Source organism: Amia ocellicauda, chromosome 15 (assembly GCF_036373705.1).
Source record: "Amia ocellicauda isolate fAmiCal2 chromosome 15, fAmiCal2.hap1, whole genome shotgun sequence".
NCBI lineage: Eukaryota > Metazoa > Chordata > Actinopteri > Amiiformes > Amiidae > Amia > Amia ocellicauda.
In genome coordinates, this window is record NC_089864.1 from 23,137,132 (window position 1) to 23,155,810 (window position 18,679).

General features: G+C 38.5%; 1 protein-coding gene across 7 annotated transcripts in view; it reads right to left on the reverse strand.

Moving 5' to 3' along the window:
- hipk2 (homeodomain interacting protein kinase 2) overlaps window positions 1–18,679 on the reverse strand; it is an 84,160-nt gene that overhangs the window by 11,584 nt on the left and 53,897 nt on the right. For 2 of the 7 annotated variants that reach the window (XM_066724201.1, XM_066724202.1), the window contains exons 3-10: window positions 17,390–17,513; window positions 15,467–15,586; window positions 14,760–14,846; window positions 9,464–9,648; window positions 8,714–8,876; window positions 4,674–4,803; window positions 2,880–3,001; window positions 383–525 (exon numbers count right to left, since the gene is read on the reverse strand). In XM_066724201.1, the coding sequence (XP_066580298.1) occupies window positions 383–525; window positions 2,880–3,001; window positions 4,674–4,803; window positions 8,714–8,876; window positions 9,464–9,648; window positions 14,760–14,846; window positions 15,467–15,586; window positions 17,390–17,513 (1,074 nt within the window). Of the gene's footprint in view, window positions 1–382; window positions 526–2,879; window positions 3,002–4,673; window positions 4,897–8,713; window positions 8,877–9,463; window positions 9,649–14,759; window positions 14,847–15,466; window positions 15,587–17,389; window positions 17,514–18,679 lie in introns of all 7 variants that reach the window. The other 5 variants (XM_066724198.1, XM_066724200.1, XM_066724197.1 and 2 more) reach the window with 3 other exon arrangements.

Below are 18,679 nucleotides of genomic sequence, written 5' to 3' on the forward strand. Positions count from 1 at the left end.
AGAAAACGCATGCAGTTCCAATTCTGGCAATGTTTGCTAACATTTGCAGAAAAAACACTGATTCAACATATTCTGGCTTTCATTTTGACCTAGAGAGAAAATGCATTTAATACATTCACTCTGGCCAGTAGGTGGCAGCAACAGCTGCAGAGTGACCCGTGCAGCTCTGCAGAGGAAGTGCGACACTTTTGTAAATAGGCTGTTTAGGACAGCGTGACTCAAACACACCATGCAGCAACTCTTGGCTATTTATAAGACAGAGTAAGAGGCATGTTTTTATACAGTATGTGTTTTGTTCTTTAGGTATGAACTTTAGGCTGGAGCTGTATTAATATATTAGGCTATATGAATCGTGATTTGTTTCTGCACTCCTGTCTTCTACCTCCAGTCCGCCAGCTGCTGGGGGCCGGCCATGCTCTCGGGGATGACGGCCGCGTGCTGGACTGAGGGGTGGGCCGCCACACCGGTCAGCTGCTGCCAGGCAGGGGGCAAGAGGATCTGCTGGGCTCCACTGGGCCAGGCCTGCTGCAGCAGCCACACAAGAGGGAGAAGAGGAAAGTAGGCACACATTATCAGTCTTCACAGGGGACTAAATATTTGGGAGGTTTTGTTAATCAATTGGAGCATCACACGAAAGACAGGAAAGTGGATCAGGACTGTAAATCACATGAACACCATGTATAATTGCCTGTGGACCTAATTTTCACTTGTTGGTCTATGTAAACACCTGTAGGCTTTTGTGTATCAATGAATGAACACATAACAGGAAGACAAACCACAGCTTTCCTGGCATCTCGTTAGAGAAGCAACAGACAAATTCAACTGTGTGATTAAAATGACTAGCTCTCAGTGGCGAAGACAGATTTTAGGATATATTTGCTGCTAGGGTGCCCAAGGATTTAAATAATTTATTGTTACTTTAATACCAATTTGCACATTTATTTACCAAAGCATCAGTGCCCTTTGCCCACAGTACTCATGTTAGCTGCCAATTTCAATATACAGTACTCCTTTTAAAAAAGTAAATCTGCAGGATGTGAGAACAGGCAAAGACACACTGGAAGAAATGAGGGATGGATGTTTTTTTTGGCGGGATTCAAATTGTTGTTTACATTTTCAATTTGATTTCACACCCCACACTGCTTCAGCCCGGCGGACACCTTTGTGTGCCCACTGAGTAAACAGTCCCTTCATCAAGCTGAAGTAGTATTGTTTTGAATAAGAGACTGGAATTAAATTTAATAGGAGGAGGTTTGGAAAGCATTTTTGAGCACATAGCAGAGGCTCCAACCCACTCCTACAGACAACCTGGATCCATTTACCTCCCTCTCCTAACCTTGACCATTATCCGGCTCAGGAACACCAACTGGCAGGTGGGCCGAGGACCGTGCCAAGCTCCCAGTCCTGGGCTCCGAATAAGAGTCCATTGTTAGCAGTAATGATTTATTTGTTTGGGATAGTCCTGGCCAAGAGGCAAGGGGCTGTGAGGAGACACTAACAGCACTAACCCTACATACTGTGTACATACTGTGTTGTTTTAAAGCATTTGTGTCTCACACTGAGCTCCTGAATATAATTTAACCCCATCCGAATGGTAACCAAGACAGAAATTCCTTCACAATCCTCAGCACAACAACCCCCCCATGAGTCCAACTCTTTGTCACCTCGGGCTTCTGAAAAGTCTCAGCTCCCATTTTCAATTGTTACCACATTTTCTGCATTCCTGATTCAGATAAAGGGACAGGCCTCAGTCGGCCTCGCCCGCCACCTCCTCTCTTGACGCCAACAAAGACAACGGAGAGGGGTTGTTTGGTGGGGGGGGAGGCGGTTGTTATGGAAAACAATCAGTTAAAAAGGGTTCCACATGAGCTTACTTAATGGAACCACTGTTTATAAATGTTGCCCATGAACGTAATATAGGCAAATAAAAGGAAAAATATATAATAAAAAAAACACAGATTTTTTTTGTTTTTTTTGTTGAACAAACTCATGGTTGGGAGTTGTTCTGAAACCACACTTACAGATATCAATAAATATAAATGCTTGTGGCTTTTTGTTTTTAATTAAGTGGTGTTAAACTATTCAGACAAAGCAGCAGACTGACGATCTGAACCTACATGTGTATGAAAGTGCCTTTAATGGTAGCTGGCCCAAAAAGTGGAAATTTAGAGTAGTAGTTAAAAAAAATAAGAAAAATAAATACTTAAGAGCGTACAGGAGTATAAAAATGTGTCCTTTTAGTATGCCTTTCTAGAGCCATGCGTGAATTGTCCGAACTTCTGTTTGTGCAGCTTATGGTAGATCAAACTAATACAGAAATCTGACTTGAAATATTAACTATGGAAAGCATTGGAAAGGTATGATAAATCATAGTTCATGCACAGCCAAACAGTGCCCCACATGGGGAAAACTGCATAGTTGTACCAGGGTAAACATAAAGGTACAAATGCTACATACTTTTAACCACATCTAAATCACTGAAGAGCAGTATCTACCTCAGGGTTCGGGGTGGGGGGGGTGCCAGGTTATAACTGGATACATTCCATCAAAGACAAATGTATGATCTATGCGACATCTTTGTTTGCTCTGCCTCTGTGATGCAAGGATGAAAAGAGCTCCCCAAAACTCCCACTTCCTCACAGACTTACTATTCTTCACGAACTCCCCCCAAAAAAGTAATTATTTATTGGTACTCCCTAAAATAAGGTTATGGTGTCTGGTGCTTCTGTGAAGTTCAGTGCAGAAAAAGGCCAAGGTTTCACTGTCCTATTTTATGGCCAAAAATAAAAAATAGGGTCAAGGATTAAGCTCGTATCACACACAGGACTCTTTAGTTTCGAAGGAGGCAGGAGAGCACCCAGGCAGGACCGGCTGCTTACCTGTGTTAGTAGGCCTGGCTGAATCTGTAAGGGCTGGGCACCGGGGGCCTGAGTAACTATGGGAACGGCATTTTCCATCCGCACCGAGTAGCCAGCGTGCTTTGAAGGAGAGGCCTGGAGCCCTGAAGATTGACAAGAAAGAGAAGACACACCATAAAATGCACATTCCAATTACATTTCAGAAATGAAACTCAATCAATACCAATGCTCGAGTTCAAGCTGACAATATTTTGTTCTTTTTTTTAATAACATTTCAGATAAAACAGAGCCAGTTAAGTAATGCCATCATGGAGGATAAGGACATTATCTCAGTGGTAGACAGGTACAGTGGAAATGCGCTCAGCAAAAAGCGTTATATAATTTTTTGATTCAGGTTAGATTCAATTAAATATCTTAATTAAGAAAACTATGTGGAAGTTAAAAAGCAAAATAATAGGCTTGGGATATATTTAGGTTTACAGGCATATTAGGTAGTGCCTACACAACAGACATAAAAAAACAACAACTTTAAAATAAGTAAATAAACAAACTTAATGGCCTTTGTAGAAGAAACCATATTTATTCACTCAGCGTCGAAACTTTAACAGATTTTAATTTCATTTATTAAGGCCATAGCTTTTTCTATAAATCACGGTCAATGGGTTTGGTTCTGTGAAGGATGCTAGGCTATAATTTAAACATGGCGCCCCAATAAAAATAAAATATATTTAGGTGTTATGTCATCTATATACCCACCCAGTACACATTAAATCAAATCCAGTTTGCCCATTGCATACTCCCACACTGCACTAACTGGCACACTTATGGCTTCAATTTTAAGGTCAGCTTGACTTAGAAGTCCTACTTTCTTCAAATACGTATTAAAAATAATAAAAACATTTTTTCCCAACACATTCTGAAAGTCATGGGTCTGTTTATGATTGAGCACAATATTTGTTCTTGCTATTACCATAAATCAGCGTTGTGTGTAGTCTACTGGGAAATCTTTCCCTTTCATTTGAAATGGCAGCTTTGGGTCTAAGAGCAGGATCTAGTCTTGGCTTGTGCCGCAAGGATCGATTCTTCGACTGCACAGCTGGGGTTTGTACTGAATGACACCAACTGAAGTGACTGACACAATCAAAGATGAGCTGCAAAATGTTTTGATGGACCAGCATTGTAGGGAGAAACAAGGGAATGTGATTCACCTTAAGGCAAAAGGCAATACAATAAAGAAGACAGAACTCGATTTCCTTGATTTAATGCCATTTTATACAAAAGAGTATTTCCGATATGACAATGGTAAAGTAAGAGTGAAAAACTCTGGCTGCGACCAAATATACGTTAAAATTCCTTTGGATTTAAAACCAGTAATTAATTAATTAAAATCTATATAATAACATATTTGTCAGGCTTTTAGATATGGTTGGGAACTAAAGACAACTCGGGATACTCACTAGTACCCCTGTCCTAGGACTAGAGAGCCCCAATCTGGAAGAGTTTTAATAATCTCCCTTGAATCGATATATAAAGACTTGGTACCATTAGTTAAGCAGGTGCTTTGTAAAATTCAGTAATTGAAAAATAATTTGTTACACGCAACTCATTACACTCCATCCCTAAAGAACACAGATCCTTCAACAGACATGCTTCATTGATCAATAACAAACATAATGATCCAGGTATTTTGAAACGGGAGAGCTAGGGTAACCTATAAAGTAACCTGGATTTGGGCTCTGCAGGACCAACGCTGGAGAACTGATATCGCTTCTTGCCTGGCTGGTGTGAACCCAGAGGGGGTGTATCGGTAAGTACCTTGGAATCCGGGGGGGCAGACGATGAGCGCCTGCTGGAAGGGGTCCGGCCGGGCGGCACAGAGCTGTGGGGCTCCTGGTTGCAGAGGCATGCTGCGCTGGGCCACGGCCGCCATAGACGCTGCGGAGGGCTGGTAGAGTGCAGATTGGTAGTTTAGTATGGAGACATCAGGATTGGCAAGGGAAAGGGTGGCACTGGTGGAGGTGGGAGCCAGGTTGTTGGCCTAAAGGAGTGATGGAATTGAACATAAAACATGAGGGGTTGATGGTATAGTAATGAGAGGGGGAAATAAAAAAATTAAAATAAAAAAATCAAGTAAAAAAATAAATATTCATTAAATTGAAAATAATAAATACATTTATAAATAAAGAAGGGTGGAATAAAGACAGTGATTACTTCATTCAGCATTCAGTTTTGTACTTTAGACCAGACACTGAATTACAAACTTTTATAATAACTGTCTGCTTACATTACTACTCAAACCACACTGCAAAATATCAATAATGTTGAGGGGGGAACACATGTCAGGAAGGTGAATTTAAATAACCTTGATTTAGCTCTGTATTTGTTTGCTTTTAGACTTTTGAACTGTAGGAAAAAGCACTGAGAACAAGGCAGACGTTTATACATAGTATGAGCTTTAACTTTCTACATACAACGTGTCATCAAAATGAGTTTGCCATACATTCGCATTACATTCTTTGAACTGATTGTTAGCATCCCTTAAGTGTGTGCAAAATACAATATAGTATGAAGATGAAGTAATTATTGCCACACATGCCATTTGAAAAAAACAGTAAAAGTAAAAAGTAAAAAGTTGAATGGAGTAAAATATTAGATATCTTTTAAACTGCAAAATAATTAGTAGATAAAACCATAAAGGATAATGACAGATGGTATTTAAAATTGAATGAGACGTAAATCAAAGCCATATTTCCTGGAAGAAGAATAACAGAAACAACTGAAAGCTCTTATACCATCCTGATCTACTATCAGAGCCCTTGTGTAACTCAAAATGTGAAGCTGTCAATTTGAAACTGTCCTCTATAATGTTGCATTGTCTTAATAGTGAGGAAACAGAATACCAGATTTACCCATCGCTAACTCCATTAGCAGCACAAAAAAACATGATATAACAGTATAGGTTAATTATAAAATATGGTTATCACACCATCTAATGGAAACAAGAGATGCACAGCCCATTCATGTGCTTTCCCCCCCAAAAAATGTAATCCTTGCCGAACTGCCACATCATTTTTACACCCTATATAAACCTATAAGGCGGCTTTAGCAGAACTCTATAATGAGTTACCCTGGGTGTTTGAAACCAGAATATTATACGGTCGCCCCTAGGGATGGATGGGGTGCTGCATTCGTCGTATATCAAACATATATTTTCACAGTTATCTGGACTGCTTTGCCTGCTTTGTGTCTCTAGGTGTCATTCACTGTCAGAGACTCTGAAATTCAGTTCACTTACATGGACATTAACGAGGAATAAGCTACCCATATGGAGTTGTGCCTGACTTCTAACCAGTTGCTGGAAGGTCAGAAGGATAATACCAATAGAGGTTTGAAATTGGAGAAAAATCACTAACATTTCTCAGACCTCATGGACAAGTATCATAAGCTTTTATTTCATTCTTACATTTGAAGGACATTTTATTGCTTTTCATTTGATGCACTGGCACTTCAGAGTGATTTTTTTTGTTCCCATAAGTAAAGTAGTTTGTTCCATTACCTGTGAGCTCCTCCGCAGAAAGTGAGCTAACTCCCCCAGAGGTTCTCAGGCACTTTACTCCCTAGTCTTTGATATAAGGATTTCACGTGATCTAGACCTAACTTGGGAAGGCAAGACATTGCTACCCAACACCTCCAACTCCCAAACAAGACTTCCCTAAAAATATATGTAAGTGAATATGTAATGCTAGGCTAAGACACCTGGTTAGCCAGACAGTTTACTGGTGTAATTTTCTTTCAGCATCAATTCTTAAGACTCAAAGAATCCATTTTAAATTACGTTTTGCACATTTTGGAAAGGAAGGATTGCAAAAGCTATAAGAAGCAGGATTCGTGGAATTGATTCTCAGGTTGCATGTTATGGATCTAGCAGACATTAGCAGCAGATACAGTCAATTTCAATAAAAGCACAAAATATAAAAAAATAAAAAAATCAATTAATCTCCTGGAGACAACAAAAGCAGGAATGCTTCTGTTAGGTTAGTGACTCGCGTGCAGGAAAGACTGTAGGAGAAGCGGAGAAAATGAACACGCAGAGGACTTTGTGCACAAAGAGCAACTATATGGGGAAATAAAAAACAAATACGACACAAATTAAAGCAATAACACTGCAAAGTAATTCAAATGCAGCAACAATGAGGAAAAGAGATTGCTACCAGACAGCATCTCTTAGTTGCCACATATACTGACTGCAAGACTTTGAATGGTAATGCAATCTAAAAAAACAAGTGGGACGTCCTTATTCTTAAAGGGAAAGCTAATGGCAGGGCACTTCTTCATTTCAGGCAATAATTCCTTGAGAATTAATGTAAGCATATTAAAATGGAATGCGTAAAAGTTGGCTGTTCCCCAGAGATGTGCAATATTGCTTGAGATTTATTTATTCCCCCTTTCATAAGTTCATAATATGGAAGCATTTTCTCCATCGTTCACTCCAGCGATATTGTTTTATAATGCTCTGATAATTGCAACCTTTTCATTAAGCTTCTATCAAGGAAATTCTGGAAAACGTATTTTAATTCTAGTCAGTGTATTACATCAGCATTCATCATGCAAAGTAAACGCATCAAATGAGTTGAAAGCAAACGAAGATGAGAATGTTTAACACCTGTACCAATTAGGTGAAATAGTTTGCCAACTTAATGTAAAGCTTTACTTTTTGCCTTAATCAGTGAGTCAGGAAGATCAAAGTATTATCATATTATTAGTAGAGAGAAATAAAGAATCCCACAACTGGATTTACCAATACTACAGCAGACCTATATCTGACTGTAACATGTATGACTGCGACAACAGAATCCTAACTTTCGAATTCTTGTAGCTGACCCGCAAAATGAGTCTATCGGAAATATTCGTTGATCAGCCAATAGCGTAAGGCGTTGTATGACGCAGAAAAAGACAAGGTATTTTACATCTGTTGCCATCATTTTGCAATTTTTAACACATTTTAGATAGTAATATGTGCAGTTTAACAAAACAGTTGCTGTTTTTGTAACTTGTGATATGCGGTTGTTGTGTCCAAAAGTTATTAGTTATGAACATAAATTACTATATGCAGTATTGTCATACAACAGTTTTGTTTTTATGAAGGCAACTTTCATGTTTACATATAGCCAATAAATCTGAGACACGATGTGACGCAATAGTAAAAAATATGAACCACTGGTACCATAAGGTATCGTTTTACTGGCTAAAAGGTCAATAGTAAACTTTTAGTGTGGCCTTCATGTAAATTAAAGATTCAAAAGCTTTAAAATGCCAGTTTAAGTGAGTTATATGCTGTAAAGCATAGGAACCTCCCCTTTAATTCCAAGGGCTAGATCAACAAATTTCTCATATAGACTAATTTTACATGACACCGTCAGTTTCAGTGATGCAAATGGGGAAAAAACACTAGTGACAAAAAAGACACAAGGGAACCGTGCTAACAGATTTTCTGTTTTCTAGCCTTAAAAAAGTGTCAATCTGAGCTTACAAACAAATTTGGGCTATTGTGCATGTTACCACCCCCAGAAAGAATACTATGCCTATAAACAGCCTGACACATTCAGAGTAATTAGATTTGAAATGTCAAATGCTTATTAAATCATCAAAGGAGGAATATTTTAGGATTCTGCACCAAAAAGAATTTGAATTACCATAACATCATTAGTAAATGAACTCACCTGATGGCTAATTGGCGGTTTAGTTATTAATAACTCAGTAAAGACTGAAGAGCACATTTGACATTACTACTATGAACTCCTCTGCTGCTATCGTCCACGTATCAGTAACTCTCCATTTCTAAATTTGTGACTCACCTGGTTGTGTACAGTGTTGAGCTGGTTGTTGAAGGTCATCGTCAGGTTAGTGGAGGTGGTGGGGGCCACGTGGGTAATGAAGGGAGTCTTGCTCTGGTTGACAGTGTCGTACATGTTGAGCCTGCGCTTACAAATCTCCATGTTCTGGAAACAAGACTTGACACTATGCGAGAGGAAGAGATTAATTAAGAATTAGTATCTCCACGTTCTGAGCAACTAGCTTTAAAACTAGTCAATCCCTAATTGGTCTGGAATAGCAGCAAACCCAGGAAAAACTCTGAACACATTCTGACCAGTCTGAAGAGGTTTAGTTTCCATGGCTATCGAAAAGATAAGGGCAGCTGGTATTATATTTTCATTTGGAGGACTTCATAAATCCTGTACCTCAAAAACAAAGAAATACTATTGTGCTTGGAAACCAATCGGGTTACATTGAGGTGAGCAAATAGATTCTGAAATCTCAAAGCTGATGTGTAGTGTTAATTAAAAACTGGATAATAGGAGCATGCTCTCGACCATTTTCAATGGTTACAATTCAGAAGCTTTCCTGGTATTAAGATTCTGATTTCTCTTTTCCCCACAAAATACTCCATTGCCAAGATACATATTGATTAAGTGAAGACGCAGAGTATCTTGACATTCAGCTCAACAGCCATTCCCTGCCCATTACAGGAGACAGAACATAAGGTGGCTTTTAAAAGTGCACAGTGTTTGTCTTTTGTTTTTACCCGCATCCCTATTAAAACGTACTGTGTGCTGTGAGGGAAATCCAGGAGATGTGTCATCGTGACGAAGGGATGGTTCAGCGTATCAATGGGGGTTATCCGTTTATCTGCATCAATCGTCAACATCTTCTTTAACAGGTCTATAAACTCCCGCCGGTCTGCCTTTTCTGCCAACATGTCACTTCCTTCCAGATCCGTTGTCATATTCACCTGTGGAGTAAAATTAGGGGAATTAAGCCTTCTTAGTAATGCCTGCACTTTCCAGAGACAATTATACATTGTAAGGTGAATTTCACACAAATAAAACTTCCAAAGCTGAAAGATACGAGTTTGAACAACTTTTAGAATATTTTTTTAGTGCAATTAAATATAACCTTATCCTGTTATCACATTATAGAAGGACACCTCGGTTATTAAAAATATAAACATAGCTCAGCCTGATTACGATCTCAGATATAATCATGGTTAATAAAGCTCATACTAGACCTCACTGATTGGTTATGGAAAATGCACATCGCAGTCTACAAAATGTGACGCATGTGTAGTTCCTTCTCAGAGGTGTAGCGACACAGATTCCTTTATACACAGATATCTCAGAGTTTGCACTGCACTGCTCCCAATGGTCCGTTTCAAAGTCTTCAAATTAATTGAGCCAAACTCTTCCCCCAAGCGGCACAAATGGAGGACCAGGGTTTCATGGAAATTCAAGACAAAACATTCAGTACTATCTTGTAGCAGAGGTCAGTCCGAGTTATTTATTGAATAATTCCATCTTGAGATATGGGATCTGTTTTTCATAAAAATAAGGCTTATCTGTAGCAGAGCTCCCGGGTCTATCTGGTTTGTTGCCAGTCAAAACCAAAATGACCACCCCCCCCCACTCCTCCCGAACTGCTCTGTCAATTCTATTGTTTTTTCCCACATCTCCACGTAATAAAGAACCATCTTGAGAACAACAAAAACAATCAGAGGACAGCCACAGCTAAAGGATCTTGATACAGATCATTTCCATATGTGAATACTCCAATGAAAGGCACACTTTAACACTCTTGGTGAGGAGTTTGCATCTCTCTAATGAGCCTTTTATTCAAATGACTCCCAATGACATCATTATCACGAGCTCACAACATCAGTGAAAATAATAAGACGAACCATGACCGTAAAAGCTATTATCTCGCTATTGTCTCCACACCTGAAACCAGGAAAGGCAGACATACTTTGGAATCAGCTTCCCACTATACCCTTTTCTCATCCAACCAGCAATAAACTGGTTCCTATGAAAATCTCACCTTCCAATGAGTCATTTCATATAGAAATGAGGCATCAAAACTGGGGCACTGGTGTGGCAGTGGTGTGTGCAGTATGCCGCTTCATTTTAGTCAGGGCAGATATCATAATTATTTTTGCATTTTCTACTGACTCACCATGACCTTTAATCACAAGACATCATTTCCCAGGATTGGAAGTGAATGACACACCCCTTGCAGCTCGAAAGTAACAATCTTCTGTTAGTGCCACTTTGATATTGTGACATACAAAAGTAGTGATGATTGTAGACCTGTTCAATGCTCTCTGGGTGCACCCCATTAACAAAAGAAAATATTAAAGGATTTAGAAGCCTTTCAGTATGTTACAATCTGTATATTTCGGGCGTTTGGACAACCTCAAAAGACGTATGAAGAGTAGAGTTTATTTTGTCCTTGACTTGCTTGGCTAAGGGAATGATGACCTGGCCATGAGAATGAGGCAATTGGAGACCCCTCACTAGGTGGAATGAGCCAAGGAGCTGTTGCAACGGCATTGAATGGGGTGGAGGAGGGATGCAAAGCAATGAATGCTGGGAAAGTGCATTTGTTGCCAGATACTTATGCTCAGTAAGGCGGGAATCGGGCACGAGACTGGGGTTGTCCTCTTCCCGAACTTCAGTTTAAAACTCCATTACGTGGGAGTGTAGTAAGGTAAATCTAAGGAAAAGATAATGTGATTATCCGAGAACTTCCTGGTCAACACAATTACTTTTAGCAACAAAAGTAAAAAGGCAAAGCAATGCATTTCTTCAGGGACGCAGGTTTGATTTCAAACTGATTTAAAAGTGTTAAAATCAGAAAAAATATTTAAAAAAGCATAATTTCATATCGCAGGTTAGTTGATTGACAATTTGTCCCCCCTGGATTATCTCTGGTTTGATTGCCACAGTGTGGTTAACTGTAGGGGCACACATTTTAAATGTCCACTCTAGTGCTTCAGCATTTCCCTAGTTTTCCAGCTGCGTCTCCAATGGTACCAAGCAGGAACATATTCAACAATCTTCAATGACATCAACATTATACGTTTTTTCTTTTTATCATCTGCCTCAATGAGTCATTTATAATACACATAAAAACAGATGTTAACAAGTTGTTGTTATTTTTGGAGTGGGTTGCGTTTTCTTTATTTTGCCAGATTAAATTTTTTCATTTGCTGCTTCAGATCTTACAGCTTGAGTTTAGGCCCTTGTGGATGGCATCCACAAAATCCATATGAACTGATCCACTTTTTCTCAGGCCTCTGATGTAGCTCCCAAAGGCACTAGATGGAAGTGCTAAAAACATCGCTTCAGCCTATCCTTGTAGACTACTACAAAATTGGAGCCTGCACATGGGTTTAATTAGCTGTCTAAGCTCTAGAGCCGTGCCTACAAACTCCTCAGCAAGGAGGGAAATAAAGTGTCCGAGAGGCACACATTTCCACAAGTGCCACAGAAACAACATCTCCGGAGCTGCAAACGAAAAGGTAGAGTGCTTTAACAGAAGATTCCAGATCAACGTGATAGAACACACCCAACAAGCTGACAAGACTGCAATGAATGCTGGTGCGTCCTCTTTATTTTTGTAAAACTCTCCAGCTCAACAATAATGGCAGTTATTGAAGTTGAACTCCTAAAAGCAAAACTGTTCTATTGAAACAAGTTATTTGCCTACAAACCTTTTTACACCTAATCTAGGTTTATGCTGAAGACAATGTCAGCAGGTATGGCTTTCTGGTTGGGAGCTTAAATGGAAGACAATGCAAAAGTGTGGGATTTGGGAGGGGATTTGAGACTTTACTGCAGTTCAAAACCCACCTGTACCATCATGAGTCGTACAAAATCTCACAAATTAGGTGTGCACTCTGATCATCAACATCTTTTACAGTAATATCAATTGTCAAATATATCTTGAAGAACAAACATCTGATTTGTAACAGCTACACTCTCAATGTGGAGATTGAATTGACTTAATCCCTAGCACAAAGTAAAATAAGATAATTGTGGAGAACCTTCCCGTAACTAACAGCAAGCTGACTAACAAGACCAAACTTGTTCTGATGCATGGAATTGGGGAGTGTGAGTCATTTCCTACAGTCACATGAAGTTACAAAACTGTTTGCTTTGTATTGTTAAAAAAAAAAAAAAAAGTATAAAGCTTTTTACAATCAATAGACTTAATTAAAAAAGCAGCTGCTACAACAGATGCTGAAGTCGACAAGAATGCATACTATTACCCCCTTCTCAAATATTTGTTATAAAGAGTTTTGGAGTGAGGAAAAAGTCTTTAATGCAAAATTCAAGATATTAGTTTAGAAAAGCTTGAACATATTTTACAAAAGGGTGAGGAGACGAAAATATTTGAAAGTGAAGTTCTATGTCTTTTGGTCAGAGAACGGAGAAGATGGATTGAGCGTTTAGTATGAATTAATTACTTTAGTTTTATAGGAAAGGTACAATCAATGTTGCACCTTCAGGTAAATCAGGCATCTGATTTGTTTGTGCGTGTGTGTGTTGACAGTCTTGATCTTATAGATAACTTGGTAGAGGGAAAGGTGGGGTCTACAATCACAGTTCAAATTCAGCATCAAACACTACTCAATCTATTGCTAAAAACAAAGTAAAGAAACAAACAGGATGGTAAAGATAATCAGGGTTTTTAAGCACAAGCAGTTTAACTTGGATAAAAAAGTGTGTTGAGCAGAAGACATGGTTTCAAAGAGAGATTTCTTGGTATGGTCATTACAAAGTTTTGATTCCACATTCGTTGATTCACAAATGTTTAGCAAATCCGGAAAACATGCCGTAACCTACCACTTCACCACTGGTCCTTGCAAGACTGGCAAAAGTGTATCTTTCTGCACCAACCAGCAGTGTTCAAAGTGAATACATTTTAAACATCTTTAAACATTGAACATCTATGGTGGAGTTTACTTGTGTGTTTTAACCTTACTGGACACAATATGCTTGAGTCAAAGACTACATGACCCTCTCCCTCTGGGGATTTACATGGTCTTATTTATTGCACTCAAGTCGAGCTGCTGTTTACCGGACGCCATGCAAATGAAGGGCAAATTAACTGAATTAATATGTAAATTAGCTATATGTGCAGCTCTCATGGTGTTCTTTCAGGAAAATCCGGTCGGTTCAGGTTGGTTTACAATACTCGAGATCACCGAATCCATAGCTGTCATGTGACAACTTGGTCAAATCTACACATCTGTGGCTTGTGCTGTGCGTCTAGATGTTTAATACTAATCTTATCCGAGTGTTTTTTCACATCAATGATGGAGCTAGCAAGTCCTGAATATAAGTGTATTAGAAAGTTAGGATTACAACACGATGTAAAGTACCTAACAGACCCACAACAATATAGAGAAAAAAACATTAACAAAAAATACACAATTGCTAACCACAAGACATCCATCAGCAACTTACATTACACTGAAATCCTGCACTTTTATAATGCGATAATTACAGGATATATACGATTAATGCAGGTTTACATAATTTACTCAAGTAGTTGGGATTTACCCTTCTCTGTTGCCATTTTGTTTTGGCCGCAAACCTAAACTAAACAAGTACAAAGTAGTAAAGTGGCAAGTAATATTTATATTACATACATGTTTAGAATTTAAGAAACAATGTTCAACAGTAACTTTTGCATCTCTGAACATATCTGATGACTCACACAATTGTTAGTTTTAAAGTACTTCATTACATTCAATTGAGCAGATGTTTATTTTAGCTCCATTACATTTACAGCCTGTCATTTAAATAAAATAAATTGTTTAATATTATTTACTTTTTTAATAAAAACTGTAGCAAAATGATTTTACAGTAATACTGGCAATTTAAAAATGCCTATCAACCTACAACTAAATACACTACATCTGCAATGCATCTGCGCAGATTTAACGCTTTAAAATCTGCATTCGATGGATGCGTATTCCTATCAGCTCTGTCACATGCATAGTTTTTGGCTGCTTAATGTTGATCTAGCTTTTCCCTTGCAAGTGTTTGACGGGGTACGTACCTGCGCCATATCATCCAAACAATTGAAAATGTACTTCCTCGCCTCTTTCGATTTGATCCCCGTCTCTCCCTCATGGTCTTCTTGCGTCTGTGAATTCAGGAGGTGACTTTACACAGGTGTTTCAATCTCACCACACCAAGACCCCTAATATACAGATAAGGCTATGTCCACAATTATGTGCAGATTATGACCAAATATGTGCAGGATGATTGTAAAAAAGAAATGTATCAGTTTAACTTGGGGTGGGTGTAATCCCCTCCAAAAAAAAATATAAACACACAGACAACACAAATGACAGTGGTTTGCAGAATACAAAATACTGTTGGTGTTGTGGTGTCGCCAAATTATTGTGACAACCGCAGTGCTTACAGCACGGTCAAAAACAAAGCAGCATTTTATAACCTCTGACTGTTAAGCTTTAACTGAAACTTTGGGAGGATAAAACCAAACACAGAAAAAGGTGTGTTTTTTATTTTTATTTAGAGTGGAATATGTTGTGGGATTCCAAGGCAAAAGAGGACAATTCGCGAGGATTAGATAGGGCATAAGGGAAACACCTAGGATGCTTCGTCTGTTGGACACAAGAGAAACCTGAGTGTCTAAGGTTCCAATTTTTAAATAAGTTTCTTCAGAGGCATCATTCAAATGTCTTTCTATACAGCTTCATGCTCACATTAGCAGTGCCTGCAGAATCAGCGCGGTCTTACCTTCAGTCTCCACAGAGGGTAGGCCGAGTCTGGGTCTCTGTTAAAGAACCTTGTTGTTTTTGTCCCGGCACTTAACAGGTACTCCGCTGGCAAACCCTGCGTCTGAGAAATGTATCGAATCTAGAAAAACAAAAAGCCACCAAAAGTAATGCAGGATTTTCAAACACACACACACACTTCATAAACTGGATTAATTTATTCTCGACCCAGGAGAAAGGTTTTACTAAAAATAGGCTGGAAGGAACGATCTGTTTTTGGAGGGGTATTCTGTGAAGCCTCTCATTTGAACATCAGAAGAGAGAAGACTTTGTCTTTAGTGCTAAATACTCAGGTGCATGTTTTGTCAGGAGATAAAACTGAAACCAGATCAGAAAGCAGCCATTGATCTGGGGTGTGAACTTAGTCTTTATTTTTCTATAAAAGTAGTCCACAAGTGAATCTCAAGGGTTTAGTGTATATTTCTGCTGAAATACATGTTTTAGGAATGCAAAACAACAGGTGTAATGGTGGAACTAACAAAAAAAAGGTGATACATATTTGTCAGCTACCTCTGTGCAATAAGGGAGTCAATAAATAAGTAATCATTAAGAGCTATCTTGAAATGCAAATTTCTATTGAAGAGTCTAGTATCTTTTTCAGTATTCCTTAAGAGCATGAAGCAGCTTCTCAAACAATACATAGGGTTATACTTGCCCACATTCTCCTATAGCTGTAAAAATAGCATATATTTGTTCTTTATCTATACTTATCCCCTTGACATTGATTTAACAGAACGATGTTTGTCAGTCTCACTGCTTTTTTTGCCTTCTCTCCTGCGCTCTACTCTCAGCACTGAAGTTTTGATCTCAAAATTTTCTCACAAATGTACAGTAAAGATTACTTACCTGCAAATTATTCTGTCATTATGAGGAGGTGTTTTTCCTTCTATTTAAAAACTACAGATACAAGCTGTAATTTCATGAGGTGCAATTTATTTAACAATGGGTGCACAATATCTTATGACATGCAAAAACAAGTTGGGCCTCAGTCTCGCAATAGAACATTTTATTCTACAAACAAAATAATAATAATAATAATCTGTCAGACAAAAAAATAAGATAAACTTGCATCTGTGTTTTCTCACTTGCTGCTATGCCCTGTGATGCCTATGCATGTTATCACATTCTGCAGCTCAGTTCTGAATGTTGTACAAATATACAAAGAATCCTAAAGCTGTACTTTTCCCTTAAGGGAGTACTGAGAGACTTCAGTGCTGCATAACTCTATGGCAAGCCAAGTTCTCAATTTGAGATATTTTCTATTACATTTCAAGATCTATTTCAATATTTTAAAATAATTTACAGATCTCACTTAACTCCATTTACAGATATTTGAAATTAATTTGAAGATATCTTTGATAAATGTAAAGACTTATTTATTTCATTTCAAGTTATCTGAAATACACAGGAAGTTATTCTGGGATACCTACAAATCATTTTTAGATATCTGTAAATGACTTCCTGTTCATTTAGAGACATCTGCTAATCGTTTCATGGTATCTGTAAATGACTACTTGTATGTTGGCTGAGATGATCACCTCCTGTTTACTAATTCGGTTACATAGAAATTATTGAACGAGTGAACGGGAAGTGATAATCTCAGGCTACATACAGGAAGTAATTTGCAGATATCTTGAAATGATTTACAGATATCTCTACATTAATAGGAAGTCATTTGCAGATGTCTGAAAATGATTTGAAGATCTCTCTAAATGAATTACAGATATCTTAGTTTAAGTGAATTTGAAGATATCTTCAAAACATTTAAAGATGTCCATAAATATCTCTAAATAATAACTTGGCTTGCCATACAGCTCGGCATTCATAGAGTACGGCGCAGGCCAGAGACTAGGGTTAAGAGTCTGGCAGGACTTCCAGCACTTACTTGATCATACTCTGATGCCCCAGGGTACAGAGGCCACCCCAAAAACAGCTCCGCAATGACACATCCCAGTGACCACATATCGATCGCTTCACAGAAGGGCAGGCCAAGGATGATTTCTGGAGCCCTGCAGAGACATCAGTGGGTCAGTGTGAAGGAGCAGAGGCAACAGGATAAAACCAAACACACAAAATCAGTAAAACAAACAAACAAACAAAAAACAACAAATCAGATCAAGGTGGTCATACATGAACCTTTATCAAATAATTTATTGGTTTCAGACAGCCATTTGAACATGCAAAACATGCAATCAACAGAAGCTTAATGTTCAAGTCAAAGTAATTTGTAAACCTATAATGTGGGATGGATTCCCCCACATGCAAATGAACACGAAACTTGAGGAATAATATGACTTTTATGCTTGATTTCAATTTGTATTATTTGGCTTTAGTCCACATTTTGTTTTCCATGGTTTCATTTGAAACACCCCTCTGTATACGTGCATTGATGTTGGAGTTTTCTTTGTTGTTTACAGCATCTCGTAAGCTAAACCCTGGGTCACATGGTGACTGTTTATCTAGTAACCCGCTGTACTAGATTAAGAATAATAATAATACTGCCAAACTGGTAAGAACTTGAAGGTTAAAGGATGCTATTATTAATGACACAAATCGGCAAGCAAGTTATATGGAATGTAATTAGTGTTATAACATATCCATATTTAAATCCACCAAGAGCTGATTCATTTTGCTGGCTCTTGCTATTATCAAAGCACTCATACCTCCAAGCTGCCTTTAAACTACAACAAAGTGGCAGCACAGTGGTGAGAAACAATTACTGTGCCGCTATGACTCCATCCCTTTTGTTAAAACAAGCACAGGCCTACGTCTTGGGCTCTGTAGGACTGCTCAGTAGCATGGCACAGGAAGACCATTATTACTCAAACAATCTGGAAGTGAAACTCTGAAAAAATAGGCAAACTCCAGCACCAGCCCAGCAAGCTACTTCAGAAACATTCGTTCATGTCCACAAACCCCAACCCTCTTGCTTAACTACAGAAAAACTAAAAATATGCCTCAGCTTTCCGACACTGTTTTTTACACTTATCTTTCTTATAATCAATTTTATTTGGTCTAACAGTGTAATGCACAGCATGTTTCCTTACACAGATCACAAGAGATGAGTCTGCAGTGCCTTTGCTTTCCTTTGCTGCAGATTACTGGTCCGTAATCACAGCAGTAAATGTCCAAGAGAAGTATTGACCAGAAAGCACTGATGGTTACCAGATTGTCT